Genomic DNA, 16,866 nt, shown 5'->3' on the forward strand with positions numbered 1-16,866 from the left:
CTAAATATTGGTCAGTATGGAATTTATTTTATAATTTGAATATTTCAAATGGCCGCAATGTACATGTAAAGGTTTGGAAATAATAAGTTTGATTGATTGTGTTCTACTGTTTGCATGCAATTCATTAATTATTTGATTGTTATGAATTAATAGCTCATCGTCCTCTTTTTCTTCCTAATTTCAGAATAATTTTAAATTTCATATTCTTTTTATAAAAATTAGATTTTATTTATGATTGTATGTATATAACTTAGCAGAAGTATTAAGAGATTATCCTAGATGAAAACTAAAATATTATAGTTAATAATTTATATATATATATATAGTTCTAATTCTATTACAATTGGAAGGATTTGAGTTAACCAATTTCATTTTACCCGTATTGTACGCATATTGCATGCATCTCTTTTAACAAGTCGATTTTATGAGCTAATTATATCAATTAGGCTAAATCCTTATGCCTTTTCTTTTATTATGCGATAACCTATATGAATTAGTATACAACAAAATTAATAGTATAATATAAAAATATTTTGTATACATTACAAATGATTATTATAAAAAGATACTATAATTGCCTATATTTAATTAAGCTATAACTAATTTAATATTAATTATTAAAAAATGTATTGGATAATTATAATTAATTTAATTAATATAATAAATTGTAAGTTAATTTTACCGACATTAAAAAATTATAATTTAAATTGACGAGTTACATTACGAGCGACGTGCATAGCACGTAATGCGAAACTAGTATTTGCAAAATTAACCCATTTAATTCAACTGGATACACCCACTTACAATTAAAATAAAAACCTCACAAATTAAACTATTATTAACAAAATTTAAAAATTAATTAAGTATGACTAAAAACCGCAAATATTTAAATTTTTTTGACTATTAAATTTTAGTATTTTAAGATAAATAAACAGCAATGTAGTTTACTATTCAAACATTATCATCCTGCGTATTATGATTTGGTATTAAACTTCAAAAGGTCTAATTTACATTTATTATTATCTGATACATCTATTTCTATTTCCCGACTGCGACCCCGACTTGGATGATCAAACCGAAAACTAAAGTGGATGTCGTATTCCAGGAAACAGGGTAGAGGATTATACGCTCTGACTTCTTCCTTTAGAAGAGGTTATGGCTTATTAATGTGATGACTCGACTTGAATCACTGGATGCTCAAAATAACTGCTTCAACACATGAATATGATGATGAAGCTAGTCAAAAACATGACAAGGCAGCTCAACAGTGCAGGTTGTTTATTTCGGTCCCATTTGCTGCGACCACATCAGCCACGAATACGCTACCAGAATCGCACCATCCGCCAACTATGTCTCTGTCGGAACACTGCAGCCAAAGAATTAACATGTAAACATGTCAGATGACTCATTTTTCTTACCTAGTAGATCATCAATCTGACATCATGTCAACTGAAACGGTTACTTGATTCATTTTGAACCCAAACGCAGAACCTTTAATTTACACAAAACCAACATATAATTCTATTTATGTTTATTAGAAGCGAAGGACCGATATTGCAAGGATAGGAGTTCTAAGATCATTTATCCTAGGACGCAGCTTTTCCAGAACCAAACGAAATGAGTCAAATTTCAAATCAACACGCAAACAAAAATGTGTCAAATTCCAAACCAATGCAAACCAAAGTACAGGTTCAGACTGACACTGAACCAAACCAAAATATTTGGTCAATTGTGTTTGGTTAAGAAAATATGATTCTTGATTTTTTTGATTTTTTTAAATAATTTCTTATCTTTCATTTATTACGCTAATTTATTAATCATCACGTTTCCATTCTACACCTTTAATTTTTGAAGGAAGGGCGTAGATTATTTTAATTAGCACACTTGAGGAATTCCTCCCCTTTATCCAACAAGACTAATTTTTCCTCTTTTGTCAAATATAACTCATTCAACCTTGACTAAGAAAACGAGAACAAATATAGTTTAATCAAAGTAATCAAAATTGGCAATGCATAAGTGCCTTTGACATGCTTGCATGGAAAATTTGACAGAGTACCTTACTGAACCCAAGCCAGTTTGAGTCTCCTCTAAACGAAAAAACTTTTTCGCTGTTTTTCCATTGCCCACAGAAGACCTGCAGTCATGAATTTGTTATTCCATAGAATAGAAAAACATCATCACATAATGATATTATTAAAAGGCAAACAAAAATAGAAAAATGCTCCGCATATAATGTCAATGATAGGATGAGCTTGCATAAAACTTTAGCAGCCTCTGTAATAAAATCACCTCATAGTCAACGCCTTGGATATAGATGTAATCAGGATTTACAGATGAAAATGCAAGTCCAGTTATCTGCAACAACAAGCAAAAGATAAGTAAATTAAATTAAGCTGCATTACTAACAAGTAACAACAGAAGGACGCAAATGCAAGGAACCTCAGTGCAAGCGTTGCATATCTACACACTTGAAATATATTCTAAATTCTTCTGGATTAATTTTGCGCATAGTATATAAACTGAATACCACATATTTAGCCTAGTACCTCCTATTTTATCCTTAACATCTGTTAGATTTTCTTGTGTCTAATTAAAAATAATTAACGAGTTACAGTTCTGGTGAAGATATACAAACTTTTTCCGACTCAAATGTGCATTTTATGAAAAAAAATAAACAAACAAATAAGGTAACAATTCATTTTGTGCAACACCGGCGTAGTAATAACTATTCCTAATTTTCCTATCCTTGAATGTTCAAAAGAGTGTATAATAGAGAAGACTAAAGATAGTAGAAAGGAGAGATTCTTTATTATACAAACTGACCTCGTACTTTGAACAATGCATCCATCTTGCTAGTGGTGACCATCTACAGTGGACCGGAGATACTTGTTAGGTATATCATTGTGTCTAAAATTCATTTTCAATGAAAAACGAGCAAGCATAGAGGAGAATAACATAATTCATTACTAGCGGTATAATCTGCTAAACCAAACAACTACTCCCATGCTAAGAAAATCATGTCTAAATTGAGAGACAAAACAGGCAACAACAATCAGAAATATAATTTCAACCTGCTGGTAGTTGCTAATGCTATATATTGCTAAATATAAACAAGCAGTGACTGACCTGCGAGGATCATAAATGGTCACATTGCGATCAGCTCCACCTACTGCTAAATTACCAGTTGAGGAACTGCAGACCGCATAGAAATTATCACCAAGAGAACCACATATACGATGTAGACAGCCCCCTTTTTCTTTCATTCTCACGTCCCATATTGACAGCTGCAGAATTTCCATTAGGTTACATGGAATATGCACGTTTATGTGATGGATGAGAAACTAAGCAAATAAGCAAGTATAATAACCAAGTACCTGGCAGCCCTCCGTGATGGCTAAAATTGAACCCTCATTCCCATTACTTAAATTCTGCAAGAAGTTCAATGAGGATGGGTACCAGAGTCTGCAATGGCCACATACAGACATGAAATTAGAAAAACGATTAGTTTAAATTACCTTGAAAAAGCCTTCTAAAAAGAACAGGAAAAGTTGAGAATGAAGGTATAAAAAAACCCACCACAAACAAGATGAAGTTCACTTCGAAAGTTTAGAAAAAACTCAACGTATGTCCCAATCTTCTTCAAAATATGATATAATTGAATGAATGGAAGAGTTTGATTGTTTTTAAATCACATTTCTTGAAGGATCAGAGGTAGGTAGGTTTTAGGAAGAGAAAATGGCTGAAATTTCAAAGAAGAACGAGTTAAAATGAGTTTAGAGAAAAGAGGAGAAAATAGGTTTTAATTCATTATAAGGGGTCTATTTATAGACATGTGAGGAAATACGATCGTCCAGTACTTTGGACGATCATCTGGGTCATCTTTATACATTATAAATCTCCAAATAAGAATTTAACATAACACTCGCAATTGCACAGGAATTTGTCAAGACAAGGTTCTTGTACATATTGATATTGATATATGCTAATGATAACTATGATAATCGGGAGGAACACATGACAATTGAGGCGCCAGTGCAGTAGCCACAGTATATAAAAAGAAAAATATTAAGTTATACATGACAGGTAATATTTCAGCCACTTTAGCTCTTTTGAAAATCATGGAGGAAAAAGATCAAACCAATTGCAAGTTTGCCACTAAATTGGATCAAATTTTGAGGCAGTCCCATCAGATTTAAGAACATATTACAAGTTTTCCATTGTTGAAGCATATCAATTCTCTGCCTCAAAGCGTAAAGACAAAAATAAAGTTGCACACCAGGATGTGTCCTTATATAGAAAGTTCAGATATCGGCATAGAGGTTCATATTCATAGAAATATAAAAAAGACAATGTCCATGCTAGCCCCATCTGCCTACCAGCCCGCATGATGCTATTTGCGTTTATGTGTTTATATGGTGATCATGAGCTTGTATTTGAAATAACAATGGAGAAAAAAAATCAACAAGCAGTCACAGCACATACGTTCGTAAGGTTCGCAGGTGAATATCTTGGTCATAAAGATCAATGCTTTTGCAAAAGCTACGCGCTACAGCTGCCTGAACCGAGAAAATATTCACCCAGAAAAACAATCAATAGCCATTCAATCTATCTAAACCTTCAAATATTTTACTACTAAGTTCAACTAAACAGCAAGTAAGACATAATGATAAAAAGAGAATTAAGTTCACTATTTGCAACCAGTTATTGACATTCTTGAAATAAACACTAATAGTAGACCACATGCATGATACAAAACTTTTGACCAGGCTGAAATAGGAAGCCCTGTATTTCTCAAAAAATCTAATTCATCTATCTTCTGACAGATGATACAACCTTAAATATTATAGTTCAGTAATTTCATTTTACTGGTTGTCTATTTTATTCAATGACGATAGATCTGGAAGCTATTTCAAAAGGTCAGACTGAATATCTACGACACAGATAAGTTCATAAGAAAAACTAGGTACCGTCGACCATTGACTTGGACTAAAGCAGAGGCCTGCCCAACTACCTTCTCCAACACCTGAATCCTGTGGCAATACTGAATACGTAAGCCTGTCGATATCTGAAAAATTCAGAAAACATGATGATAAAGTACTTCCACTATCAGAAGGCAGTCAAGATTAAACAGAGGGATTGAGAACAAGTAGTACACAAAGGGTTTTAGCTATTCTGCTGTAACTTCACTATGCACACAGCATAATTTGATTCCCAATACCAGCAATATATTCTCAGACATAGGAGTAATAGAAGGAAATTTCATCATATCTCCCTGGGCCTAAATACAATAGAAGGTAGAGTTTGATGGCCTTTAATTCTCAATGCAGAGTAGAAATGCAATTATTACAAAATGGGAAGCCATAAAGAAATGCAGGCATACAGCTAAGACATTAGGCCCATAGAAGCAACTTGCTAGCTTGAATTCAAAGAAATGAAGTAAGGATGAGGAATATGATGAGTATATTATTCAGGAAGAAAAGAATGGAAAACTGCACGCAGCTGACAAGAATGAAATTTCATTGCAAAAATCAGTTTATTTTGCTAAATTTATCTAATTTGTCTTTGAAGTCCATCAAATGCCACGAGAACATGATCTCACCAACACACATTCTTCATAGTAATCTATCAAATAATGTTGACAGGATAGAACACTACAAGTCTCTGTTGACCATTTTTTAATTGGGTCAATGCCTTTGTGCTAGTGCCCTACTTGCAAGTATAATTGAAGGAAAGATATCTAAAGGCTGCCACGACTAGCAAAACAAGGAGAGTAGTACCTTTCCCACTGCCATCTAGTTTAGATACAATAAGATGGCCATAACAATCTACACTTCCCAAAACCATGGAACCAGGGCCTGCTCAGGATAAGGGCAATATAACACTTCATTAATATGGGTAATATCCACCAGAACAAAGCTCAAGCGGCTAAGCTATTAATATGTTATATGCTGCGATTACAAATTCACTTACTTTCAGTTTCACAAAGAACTATACTCTGAATTTCTGAACGATGCGGGCAGCGATTTACAACTGAAGCGTCCGACACCTTTCCAAAAATAATATTAAAAAAAGAACGATTATAGAAAGACATCGTTAACAGAATGACACAATCAGCTAAGCTGGCAAACAGTTCAATAACTGATATCTGAAAATCGACAATAGCCAATAGCCAATAGCCAACTGCTTAAATCAAAAAACAAGTACCTGAGCCTGTACAGGGATAAGGAGGCTTTCTTTCCCTTTATTGATAGAAGAAGAATCTTGCATCAGAATCTATGAGAAGGAGAAGAACTAAACTTAGGTGACCACTATAACTGCCAAACACTGAAAGATATTAGATGTACAAGAAGTGTCTTTAGACGGACGCTGATAACAAGCAACCCTGCTGATTCAGGTAATGTAGTAACGTTAAAAATAGTTTTAGGATGACAAGGAAGATCAAACAAAAAAATGAAAAAAGAAAACTAAGGATTGACATGGTTCATCTTACTTGATAATTGGTTCCACAGTTTCATAACAATCAAATTTTTCATTTCTATAATAGGAAAATGCTAATACTATAGAATCTCCAAACAAAAGAATCTACCAGAAAGTACAAAATTCATATCAAAAATCAAACTATTTCGTTTAAACAATGAGTACGACAGACATGCAAGACAATCCCATTGTCAGTTTGCGATCATTTTGCTAACACGAACAACCAAAATTGACAAATAAGAACTCTAAAGTTAGAAAGAAGGCGAAGGTTGCAACCAATGCAATAATATATTCTTCAACTGTCTCTTGAGAAATTCCTATACTTATTCACCAATTCAAATCCATATTTGTATTCATCTCATCCAACACCGTGCAAACAACATGCAACATATTTCATTAATCCAAGTTAGAACCTTTTACTTAGTACTTGTTCTTCCAAAAATCCTAACTTTTATAAACACTATGAAACTTTATTACTTCATCATGCAGCATGTTATAATGTAAAAAGCTACTAGAACAGCACAAAACAAAATCAACCCCAAATAAGCTGTAGGGTTTTAACCAGTTAAATGAAAAATGTAAGTTAAAAAAAACCTGAAGTTTGTAGATATGAGAGGCAGAGGCCATGTAAAGCCAACAAGAAGAATTATCCTCATTAACCTGAATCAGAATCAACAATAATCAATAACCCAATTACTGAATTCAAATTTAATCACAAAAACAAAAAGAATAACAAAAATAGATACATGGAGGGCGAGACGAGTGGGCTGTATATTTCCCGGCGAAGGATTATCAATTAGGGTTGATGGGATCGCCGCCTTTCTCAGGCTTCTCGCCGCCAGCATATTTAATTGTTTCGTTGAGTAGATAATCGCTATCGGCCAACACTGGCGGGAAATACATACAAGGACTCGGGTTTTAGGCTTTAGTGGGTTTTCGGGTTAGCCCCTTTTGGTTTGATTCCGGATCCGGGTCATATCATTAGGGACTTAAGTAGCAATTTGCCCCTTCAACTTGTAAGCAATGAGCAATTAACACACAAATTGATTTTATTGACAAATCAGTACACGAACTTGTTGATTATGGGCAATTAGCCCATTTTGTCAAATTAATTTACAAGTTAAGGGGGCTAATTGCCAATTTAAGAGACAATTAACTTACAAATTGAGGGGGCAAATTGCCAAAATGGAGCGAATTGCCCATAATCATCAAGTTCGTGTACTAATTTACCCATAAAGTTAATATATGTGTTAATTGCCTATTACTTACAAGTTCAGGGGGCATATTGCCACTTAAGTCTATCATTAGGGGTAAAATTGCACCAAAACTGTTTCAATTTTTGAGTTTTAATTGAATTAGTGTTTGAACTTTGATTTTTATCTCATCGATTGCACCAAAAAATAAAATATTTCTATCAATATGTCATTTATTTTTTAATTTTAAAACTAATCATTTTTATTTAATTTTTTTCTTTAATTAAATAATATATGAAATTGATCATTTTTATTTAAATTCCTGAATTTGGACCAAACATGCATTTGATTATATCATGTACTCAACTTACAGAAAAACAACACGTTCTAATATATTTTCACATTATCTAATTAAAATATATAATATATTTGATTGAATTATTAAATGAAACTAGGGGCGTGGATCGTTCGACCGCTTTGATCATCGAACCGAACCGAATTAGCTAAAGCTATTTTAAATTTTTTAACCGAACCAGAACTGAAATATATACAATTAATTATTTCGATAACTTTGATTTTGTTAACTTTAATCTTTAAAAGGTATGTAGTAAAAATTACAGTGTTAATTACTCATTACGTACAGATTTAGGGAGAAAATTAGTATTTAGGTTCTATATTTATTTTTTGGAAAGTACATTAAATTTATGAAAATTACAAAACTAACATTGTATGTATATATTTTTGTTAATTTGGGCAGTTTAGTTAGTTGGGTAATTTTAAATTACAAACTAAACTGAATTAACTATAATTAAAAATTTATAATCAAACTAGATCACTTAGAAATCAATCCAAATTAAAATTACGATTTGATTCGATCAATTAATTCAAATATATCGCATAATCCACACCCCTAAATAAAACTATAAGACAAATTTAATATATATATATATCCCCCCATTCACACAAGCAAGTATGGTATGCAATTAAATGTGAGAATGTGCATTGCCTTTGCAGTCCATTTGGATGAGATATTGCTGTTGTATAAGTGGGTGATATTATTAATTTATTACGTACGCTTATCTTTTATGATCTAAGAGCATCTCCAATGCACTCTCTAAATATATCAAACTCTTTAATTTAGATAGTTTCATGCAAAATTTGAAGTCTAATGGACTCTCCATAATTTAAATTTAAAGAAGAGAGTGAGTTTGGCTCTCCACATGTGGAGAGTCAAATTCACTCTCTACTTCTTATCTTTTCAATAAAATTTCAAATTCAAAATATATACACTATCTTTTTATTTTTAAAAATACGTGTTTTGATTTTATTTTAATATAAAAAATTATAGAAATAAAAATTACAATAAAAAAATAAATATATTAATTAAATAAATTAATACTTATTGAATAAAACGTTATATTTAGAGAATTTATTGTAGTAAAATTAAAAAATATGCTCTTTATATGCAAGATGCTCTCTATTTTATAAAATATGCTCTCTAAAATAGAGAATACCATTGGGAATGCTCTAATACTACTATTAAATACTCCCTCCGTCCCGTTTAAGAAGGGACATATCTCAATTTTTTTTGTCCCACATAAGAAGGCCAAATCATGGTTTTTGTGCCATTTTACAAGGAATTCTCTTTTATACCCTCATTTTCTCTTTCTTTAATTAAAGCTAATACTCTACACACAAACTACAAGACAATAATTAATAGGGGTAAAATAAGAAAAGCCAAGAGTAATTATTATTTTCTTAATCTATGTGTAAAAGGGATATGTCCCTTCTTAAGTGGGACGGAGGGAGTATTAATTAATCAATCAAGCCAAAGTTGTGGTTGCCATATTCCTCACATTCACTAAAAGGAGAAAACATTGACAATTCTCTCTAACTAAAATTAAATAATTTTATGGTTACAACTTGGAATAAAAAATATTAGGAAATTCCAAAGTGGCAGTTTATCTCCCTAAAAAGTGCCAGTAGTGTCCACTATTCAAGTCCAATTGCAATTTAGTTTTTCTATAATGAATTCGATAAATTATTCTAATTTACATTTCAATTTTTTTTAGAAAACCAATAAATTTATAGTATGAATTAAATCTTAAGATCAAATTAAAATGAAAAAAATTAATCAGACTAATTAAATCAATCCACTTAAAAAAAATTCAACTTTATAAAATCGGTTTCAATATAATTAAAAAAATAATTTGATTCGATTATATTGAACCGTTTGACCATCAAAACAACCTTCCATTAAATTAAAACTCCCGTATTTTCACAAACTACATTAGTGTTTTAGGAAGGGCAGAAGCAAGAGGACCGCGCGAGCAGTCCTCATGCTTCCCTTGCTCGTCAGTCATATATGATTTTAGTATTTATGTCATTTTATTTTTTTGAAATAGTGTTTAATTTAGCATGTTACAAAGAAAATTTAAATAGGTTTGTGTAAATGAATGAATAAAAAAGAAGATCATTTCATGAACAGAAATTGGCTTTTCTTTGTGGAAGAGAACAGAAGGTGGCTTTTGGAGCAGAAGATGGGTTTTTATGTTTTTGTTTTTGTTCTAAAAATTTAAAATAAAATGCAAAAATTGAGTTGAAGATCTTGTAATGTAATGACTTCATAGAGCACTACAGTATATGCACACATTTATAGCAATTTTAGAATGACGCGCATCATTTTTAATGACTTCATAGAGCACTATAGTAATCCATTCTCATCCTCATTTTTATGAGATCGAATTTTCATATGGATTAACCCATTATTAGGTCCTTTAACTATCATGTTATTGTCTCAAAGGTCCTTAAACTTCAGTTTGGGCTTAAACAGTCCCTAAACTATCTATTTCTTCTTCCTCGAGTCCTTATTTGGATCTCTGTTATTTCCGTGAATACACGCTCCGTTTCTGGCGAGTGAGACCGCCACATAGGATAACCAGCTGGAATAAACATTGCTGATTGTGCAATGACATCGTGGTTCCTCTTCTTTCCATTAATAACAAAATTTACACTAAAAACCTAATTTCTCTTTTGTTGCTGCCGTCCTCTATTCTTCTATCATCTCCATTGCTCTAAATCACAAGTTCAAGGTGTTGGTTAGGTTAGGAGGTGGTGTTGGCTGGGTTATGAGGTGAAGTTGGCTGGATTAAAAGGTTAATATATTCATTTTTTTTCTTTGATGTGGTCCCTTGTTTTCTCTTTTCAAATTTTATATTCAAATTGTTTATCTTTTTTGTGGTCCCTTTTGCTCCCATAATTGTGAATTGTGATTAATTATTATTTGTTGTCACTGTCTTTAGAGTTAGGGTTAGGGTTTATATAAATTGTTATTTATTTGTTGTCACAGCTAAACCCCAACAAAAACTATTTAATTTACATAATCTATGCTCAACTTGGAACAATGTTTTTAGTTATCTCATATAATTTACAGAACTTATTTGAAGTTTTAATGTATATATTGTTGAATTATAGACTTGTAATCAGTTGTTAAAAAATATAAGTGCATTGATTTTTGCCTAATCAGTTATTAAAAAATATAAGTGCATTGGTTTTTGTTTGATCATTATAGACTTATAAGTGGATGTAAACATTAAAAAATACAACTTAAATTATAAGAATTGTGAGCAGATAGCTTTATTATCTAACTTCATGCTGTATTTTAATTAATAAATTCATTTTAATTCTGTTTGTTTATATGCAGAATGGCAGAAAATGATAGTTTAGAAGAAATTGAAGCTAGGCTAGAAAATGAAGGTGAAAGTGATCTAGATGATGGGGTGCCACAGCTAACTTTTGACAATGTTTGTGTGAATGTAAGCATCTTGACTGATGACGAAGATGACGAATTACAGGCGGCAAGATTGAATGTGAGGAAGTCTAAACATAATGGTACTATAGCAAGAGAAGGGAATGAAGGGCAGCAAGATGTGTCTGAACCTCAAGAGCTTCTACATCAAGGAACAGGCATGCGACATATACTGTGTCTGAACCTCAACTTACTGATAATGAACTAGTGACCGTTGAAGGAGAACCATTACCCGAGTATCACTTCCAGTGCAGCCAACCATTATATGGAAGTCAACCACAAGAAGAACCCAATTCTCAAGGAGAACCAGAGATGGTTCATCGCGAAAATTACCCACAAGCAGAGATAGTTGATTTGAATGCATACACCGAGTTGTTGAGGTCAGAAGCAACAAGGAAAATGCAAAAGTTGAGAGATGTAACTGCTGCAAGGACTATTAGTGAACCCGCAACACTTGCAGGAAGAGGTCGAGGTCGAGGACGAGGTCGGGGAATGCCTCCACCGAATGGTCCAGGAACCTTCATTGATGAAGATACTGGTGTATCGATACTTCATGTAAGTTGTTAATTGTTTGAGTTAGTTGATTTACTTATCGACATAATTAATTTGTATAATAATTGTTACTTGTTTATTTTTAGCCTGGCTCAAAGGCAGCGACCCTTTTATTTGGACCATATGGATCTTCACACTCACAAGTCCAACCTCAAAGGCCGGTGAAACTTGATACCAGGAGACCACAACAAAGAAAAGGAAAAGAGGTTGTCACCACAAGTCAACTACAAAAATGATATGAATGATATATGTTTTTGTATATTTTGCTACTATTAGGGTATTTTGAACTTCTTATTGTGAAGTCATTAGTTTTGCCTTATTTTGGAAAGTTCATATTTTAGCCAAGAATATTAGGTAAAAGAGCTGCAGATTTGGCTTGAGGAATTAAAAGGAGTGGCTTTATTTTGACAGTGGTGCTTAAGTTAAGAACAAATGAGAAGACTGGATTTTGTGATCTAATTAAATTTAGGTTTATCTCCTTAAAATCCCCCCACCTTTTACCCCCAATTCGTTTGTACCCTCACGTTGTAAAACCACCAAATATACCCAAATTACGACCTTTCACTTTCAATTGTACCCTCAAGCATTAAATTGACCTCTTTTCACTTGAAAAATATTCAAATCAATACTTTAAATTTTAGCATATATTTTAAAATAGGACTTAATATTTTATTTAAAACAAAAATAAACCTATTTTTTGAAGTGAAAAGATATCAATTTAATGTTTGAGGGTGCAATTGAAAGTGAAAGGTCGTAATTTGGGTATAATTGGTGGTTTTGCAACGTGAGGGTGCAAACGAATTGGGGGTAAAAGGTGAGGGGTTTTTAAGGGGATAAGCCTTAAATTTAGTAATGATTGTTGGATTTCTTGTATGTAAACAGGTATATGTTTATGCCCTAAAGCTAGCTACTTCATTTTCAACTATGTTATTAGCTTTTAATCTCATTGGCTAAGACTCTTAACTAATTGCTTGTTGAAATGAGTAGGATCTCTATTGCTGTACTAGTATCGACACTAACACTGTTTTAGCTCAACAACACAAGTAAATAAAATCAAAATACATTCATAAAAAATGGTAGATAATATTCATAATAAGTTCTTACATAAAAACTGACCCACAATATCATTAAACATAAGAGCAGCTAAGTAGCAGTTAAAAGTCAAGTTACAACATTCAGGCAATACTAAACTTTACGAACAACCAAAATTACAAGCGAGATAATGACTACAACGAGTGCAATAGCAACATGTTTCATCAGACCCTTATCATTCTTTAGTTCTTCGTGCTCCTTCACCATGTCAGGCATTTTCATAAGCGTAGCCTTCATCTGTTTCAGCTGAAGCTTCAATCCATTCTCAAAAGCTTCTAATTCAAATGAGGAGCATATTCCTCATCATACCATCTGAAAATGCATTGTTCCACCTACAAGTATACAAATAGTACAACAAAAGTAAATTAAATCAATAAAACTGAAGCAGCTATATAGCCAAGTCAATTGGGATAGATTAAATCAGAAGCTTGACAAAAGGGAAAACACCACCAACTCAAATTTTGATTCACAGCAAGAACATGACTCAACTTTATTAAGAAAACCATACAATTAGCATAATAAATGTCTGCAACAAGACTTGTTACTTGCATTTCACATTATACCATTAACTTTGAAAATTAACAATGAACTCTATGCTAAATATCGATGAATGCAAGCATCAAATAGTTCAGTTCAGACTACAATGGTTCGATAATTACAGCTGCGATCAGATTGGTGTCAAACCAATAACTGAAATCAATTTTAAATCTCTAAATTCAATTTGAAACCCTAACTTTTAATCCCCAAATTCAATCTGAACCCTTAATTTTAAATCCCAAAATTCAATCAGAAACCCTAATTTTAAATCCCTAAATTCAATCTGAAACCCTAATTTTGAATTCCCATCCTAATTTTAAAACCTCAAAATCATATATCTTACACTAATAAACCCTAAAATTTAATTAAATTTCGTTAACCCAAACGAGAAATTCAAGAAGAAGAAGATGAAGATACTACGAAAATTAAATTCATAGACAACTATCCTTAGGCTTTGAACATCTGAAGAACCGCCGTCATGGATTCTTTTCCGTCCAAGCCACCATTAGTCTTGCCTGAACTCCACAAAGAAATGATCGTGAAAAACCCTAAAGTTATAACATCAGCTTTATCTAACCCATTAACCCATCATATTTTATTGACCCATACCCGTTTTATTACTGCCATGTCAATATTTAATTTCATACGTGGAAATTAATAATTTCTTTTCATTTAACTAACGGAGCGTGTATTCACGGGAATAACAGAGATCCAAATAAGGACTTGAGGAAGAAGAAACAGATAGTTTAGGGACTGTTTAAGCCCAAACTGAAGTTTAAGGACCTTTTAAACAAAAACATGATAGTTAAAGGACCTAATAATGGGTTAATCCTTTTCATATTGACGGAAATCTCTATGTCCATCTAACTTTTATGTATGACGATTTTTATTTATTTATTATTTTTAAATGAAAGATTGGAAATGTTTTAATAGTAATTAATTTCATTAACAAAATTCTAACTACTTTAGTAAAAACCATAATTTTAACAGTAAAAATATTATTATTTTTTTAATTTCAAAACATGAAAAGACATTCTTAATATTATAAATTTAAAAATCTATAACTAAACACTAAACTATCATATAATCTATAACTAAACACTACATTCCTCGTCTTTTTTCCATCCTCGTAAATGAGAAAAATAATTTCCCATCTCCGTGAATGGAAATGAAATTTCTCCGTCTCCATACTCATAGATTTGATTATTGAGATTCTCCTTCCCATTGGAGGCGAGTTCTCATAAAAAATAGAAATCCTCTCCCCGTTGGCAGTCCTAATTAATAGAGACAAATAAGTAAAAACAAAAATAATAGAATATATTTTAAAGCGTGTATAAAGCAATGGAACTTTTAAAATGAAACGGGAAGAGTAATTCATAAATATTTTCTCTTTTTACTTCAATTTAATATCAATATTATTTAATTTATTTCTAGTGTCACTCCAATTTTGTTTTTATTTAAAATTAATAATGTGACAATGGAGTCATATTTATATTAAAAAAATTATCATGCAATGTCATGTAGACATCACTTATGATCACTACATTTTTGAATTTTGACAAAACAAAGATAAAGTGACATGTATAGTAGAAAATTAGAAATAATTTATTTTCAGATTTCCAGACAATATTACTTTTCATTACTGGTCCTTAAATTTATTTATTTTTATTCTTCAACTTAGCAAAAATGCATTCTTAAATTTTTAATTGACAAAAATAATGTTGTTTCATTATATTTTAACTGCAAATTTTTACTTTAGACGACGTCATTTTTGCCATTTAGGAACTGGAAAATGTATTTTTGTTGAGTTGAAGGAACCAAAAAAGACAAAATTAAATTTAAGGTCCAGATAATAGAAAGTGGTATTATTTAGGGACCTAAAAATGGAGGATTTTCTATATAATATAATTGAATATAATTATAAAATTAAATGTAAGGGCTATAATGAGAGACGAAAGTTAAAAAAATGTCAAATGAAAATTACCAAGAAATTCATAAAAGAAAGTCAATAATCATTTGTTTTTAGGTTTAAACTGAAAACAAAAAAAGATGATGGCCTACAATTATTAATCTTCAATTAATAAAAACTAATAAAAAATGTTGCAGAATCTCTTCACATCTCATAAAAAAATATGAATGAAAGTAATATATGATTATTATATTATAGAATATATAATTATTTGTATATTATAAATGCATGCGTGTGTATGGTGGCCATAATTGGTGTTAGAGAGAGAAAGAAGATAAGTAAAAGAGAGGGAGCAGAGTCTGATAATATAATTAGCTAATTCTCAATTCCAAAGAATGGTAAGTGATGATGATGATGATAATGGGGGCTTAATTACTGTAATTAGGGCTTCAAATGAAGCAACATTAGATTAAGTTTGTATGGTTATCAAATACAAGTGCTCACTTCTCAGAATCTGTCAATTCTATGGCTAATTATCAGTTTAGAAAATGTTGAGGATCTGTTTGGCTTTCTTGAAAAATATCAGGTGAGAAAGCAGCTTTTTATTTGTGTATATGTATATGTAATTTAATTCTTCATCTTACAATTTAGTGAAGGGTTGGTTAGATAGATTTTGAGTTGTGTAATCCCAAACAATTTTTAAACTGTTTATTGATGTTAATGCCAAGAGAGTTCTTTGATTTTATTTTCTCATACAAATGTTTGATATTGAGACTCTCTCTATCTACTTTTGTGTATTTGGCATGCTGAATAGGAATGACTAATGAGTTCATAAATTTGTTTGGTATTGACGGATTTGCATCGACCGTTTGATAAAATTTAACCATTATAAATTTTAAACAATTTTTATTTTATATAATTTAATATGATCATAGTTTCTTTGAATTTCTTATTTTTATCCACTTCTATAAGATTATAGAAAAATATAGGAGTAATTGCAAAACAAATCATGAACTTTAGCGTGTTATGTAATTCTTATATAGATTTCTATTTTTGCAATTAAAACACGAATTGTCACTGCCGAGCAGCACATAAGAAATAGCCATCGTTGTAATATAACCATAAATGTAAAATAGCTAGCTTGCGTAAATAATTGTCTTAAATCCTACATAGAATTTTCCAACAAGAAGGTTTGCCTATTTGTGTACAAATTGTGTAAGACAAAATGAGTTAAGGCTTAGGACCACTTGTTTTTATAAGTTATCTCCACACATTAACAAGAAAAGAGAATGATCTCT

General features: G+C 31.4%; 2 protein-coding genes across 5 annotated transcripts; one reads left to right on the forward strand and one right to left on the reverse strand.

Moving 5' to 3' along the window:
- Positions 1-872: 872 nt before the first annotated feature.
- Positions 873-7,381, reverse strand: LOC126665980 (uncharacterized). Its single transcript, XM_050358928.2, has 13 exons — positions 7,224-7,381; positions 7,072-7,137; positions 6,205-6,273; positions 5,971-6,046; positions 5,778-5,855; positions 4,968-5,065; positions 4,483-4,556; positions 3,375-3,462; positions 3,127-3,284; positions 2,824-2,866; positions 2,290-2,355; positions 2,057-2,134; positions 873-1,366 (listed from the first exon to the last, which is right to left on the reverse strand). Exons 1-13 carry the CDS (start codon positions 7,320-7,322, stop codon positions 1,262-1,264), a joined length of 1,098 nt encoding a protein of 365 aa, XP_050214885.1. The 5' UTR covers positions 7,323-7,381; the 3' UTR covers positions 873-1,261.
- Positions 7,382-10,429: 3,048 nt separating this feature from the next.
- LOC126672879 (uncharacterized) lies at positions 10,430-12,909 on the forward strand. Of its 4 annotated transcripts, none has more exons than XR_007639251.2 (4): positions 10,430-10,825; positions 11,374-12,033; positions 12,117-12,499; positions 12,881-12,909. XR_007639251.2 is itself a non-coding variant. In XM_050366844.2 (4 exons), exons 2-4 carry the CDS (start codon positions 11,375-11,377, stop codon positions 12,264-12,266), a joined length of 357 nt encoding a protein of 118 aa, XP_050222801.1. In that variant the 5' UTR covers positions 10,430-10,825; position 11,374; the 3' UTR covers positions 12,267-12,909. The 4 variants fall into 4 exon arrangements, 3 of the variants coding, with proteins under 3 accessions (XP_050222801.1, XP_050222787.1, XP_050222795.1); XM_050366844.2 differs by having other exon boundaries at positions 11,374-11,508; positions 11,961-12,033; positions 12,117-12,909; XM_050366830.2 differs by having other exon boundaries at positions 12,117-12,909.
- The last annotated feature ends 3,957 nt before the right edge of the window (positions 12,910-16,866 follow it).

This window comes from Mercurialis annua, linkage group LG1-X, assembly GCF_937616625.2.
Source record: "Mercurialis annua linkage group LG1-X, ddMerAnnu1.2, whole genome shotgun sequence".
Taxonomy (NCBI): Eukaryota; Viridiplantae; Streptophyta; class Magnoliopsida; order Malpighiales; family Euphorbiaceae; genus Mercurialis; species Mercurialis annua.

Coding starts and splice junctions, on each gene's coding strand:
- LOC126665980 (XM_050358928.2), bottom strand. CDS start 7,322: ATGCTGGCGGCGAGAAGCCTGAGAAAGGCGGCGATCCCATCAACCCTA. Junction 5,066..5,777: donor ACTAGATGGCAGTGGGAAAG/GTACTACTCTCC, acceptor TGAATTTTTCAG/ATATCGACAGGCTTACGTAT. Junction 3,463..4,482: donor CACCTGCGAACCTTACGAAC/GTATGTGCTGTG, acceptor TGGCCATTGCAG/ACTCTGGTACCCATCCTCAT.
- LOC126672879 (XM_050366830.2), top strand. CDS start 11,791: ATGGTTCATCGCGAAAATTACCCACAAGCAGAGATAGTTGATTTGAAT. Junction 12,034..12,116: donor CTGGTGTATCGATACTTCAT/GTAAGTTGTTAA, acceptor GTTTATTTTTAG/CCTGGCTCAAAGGCAGCGAC.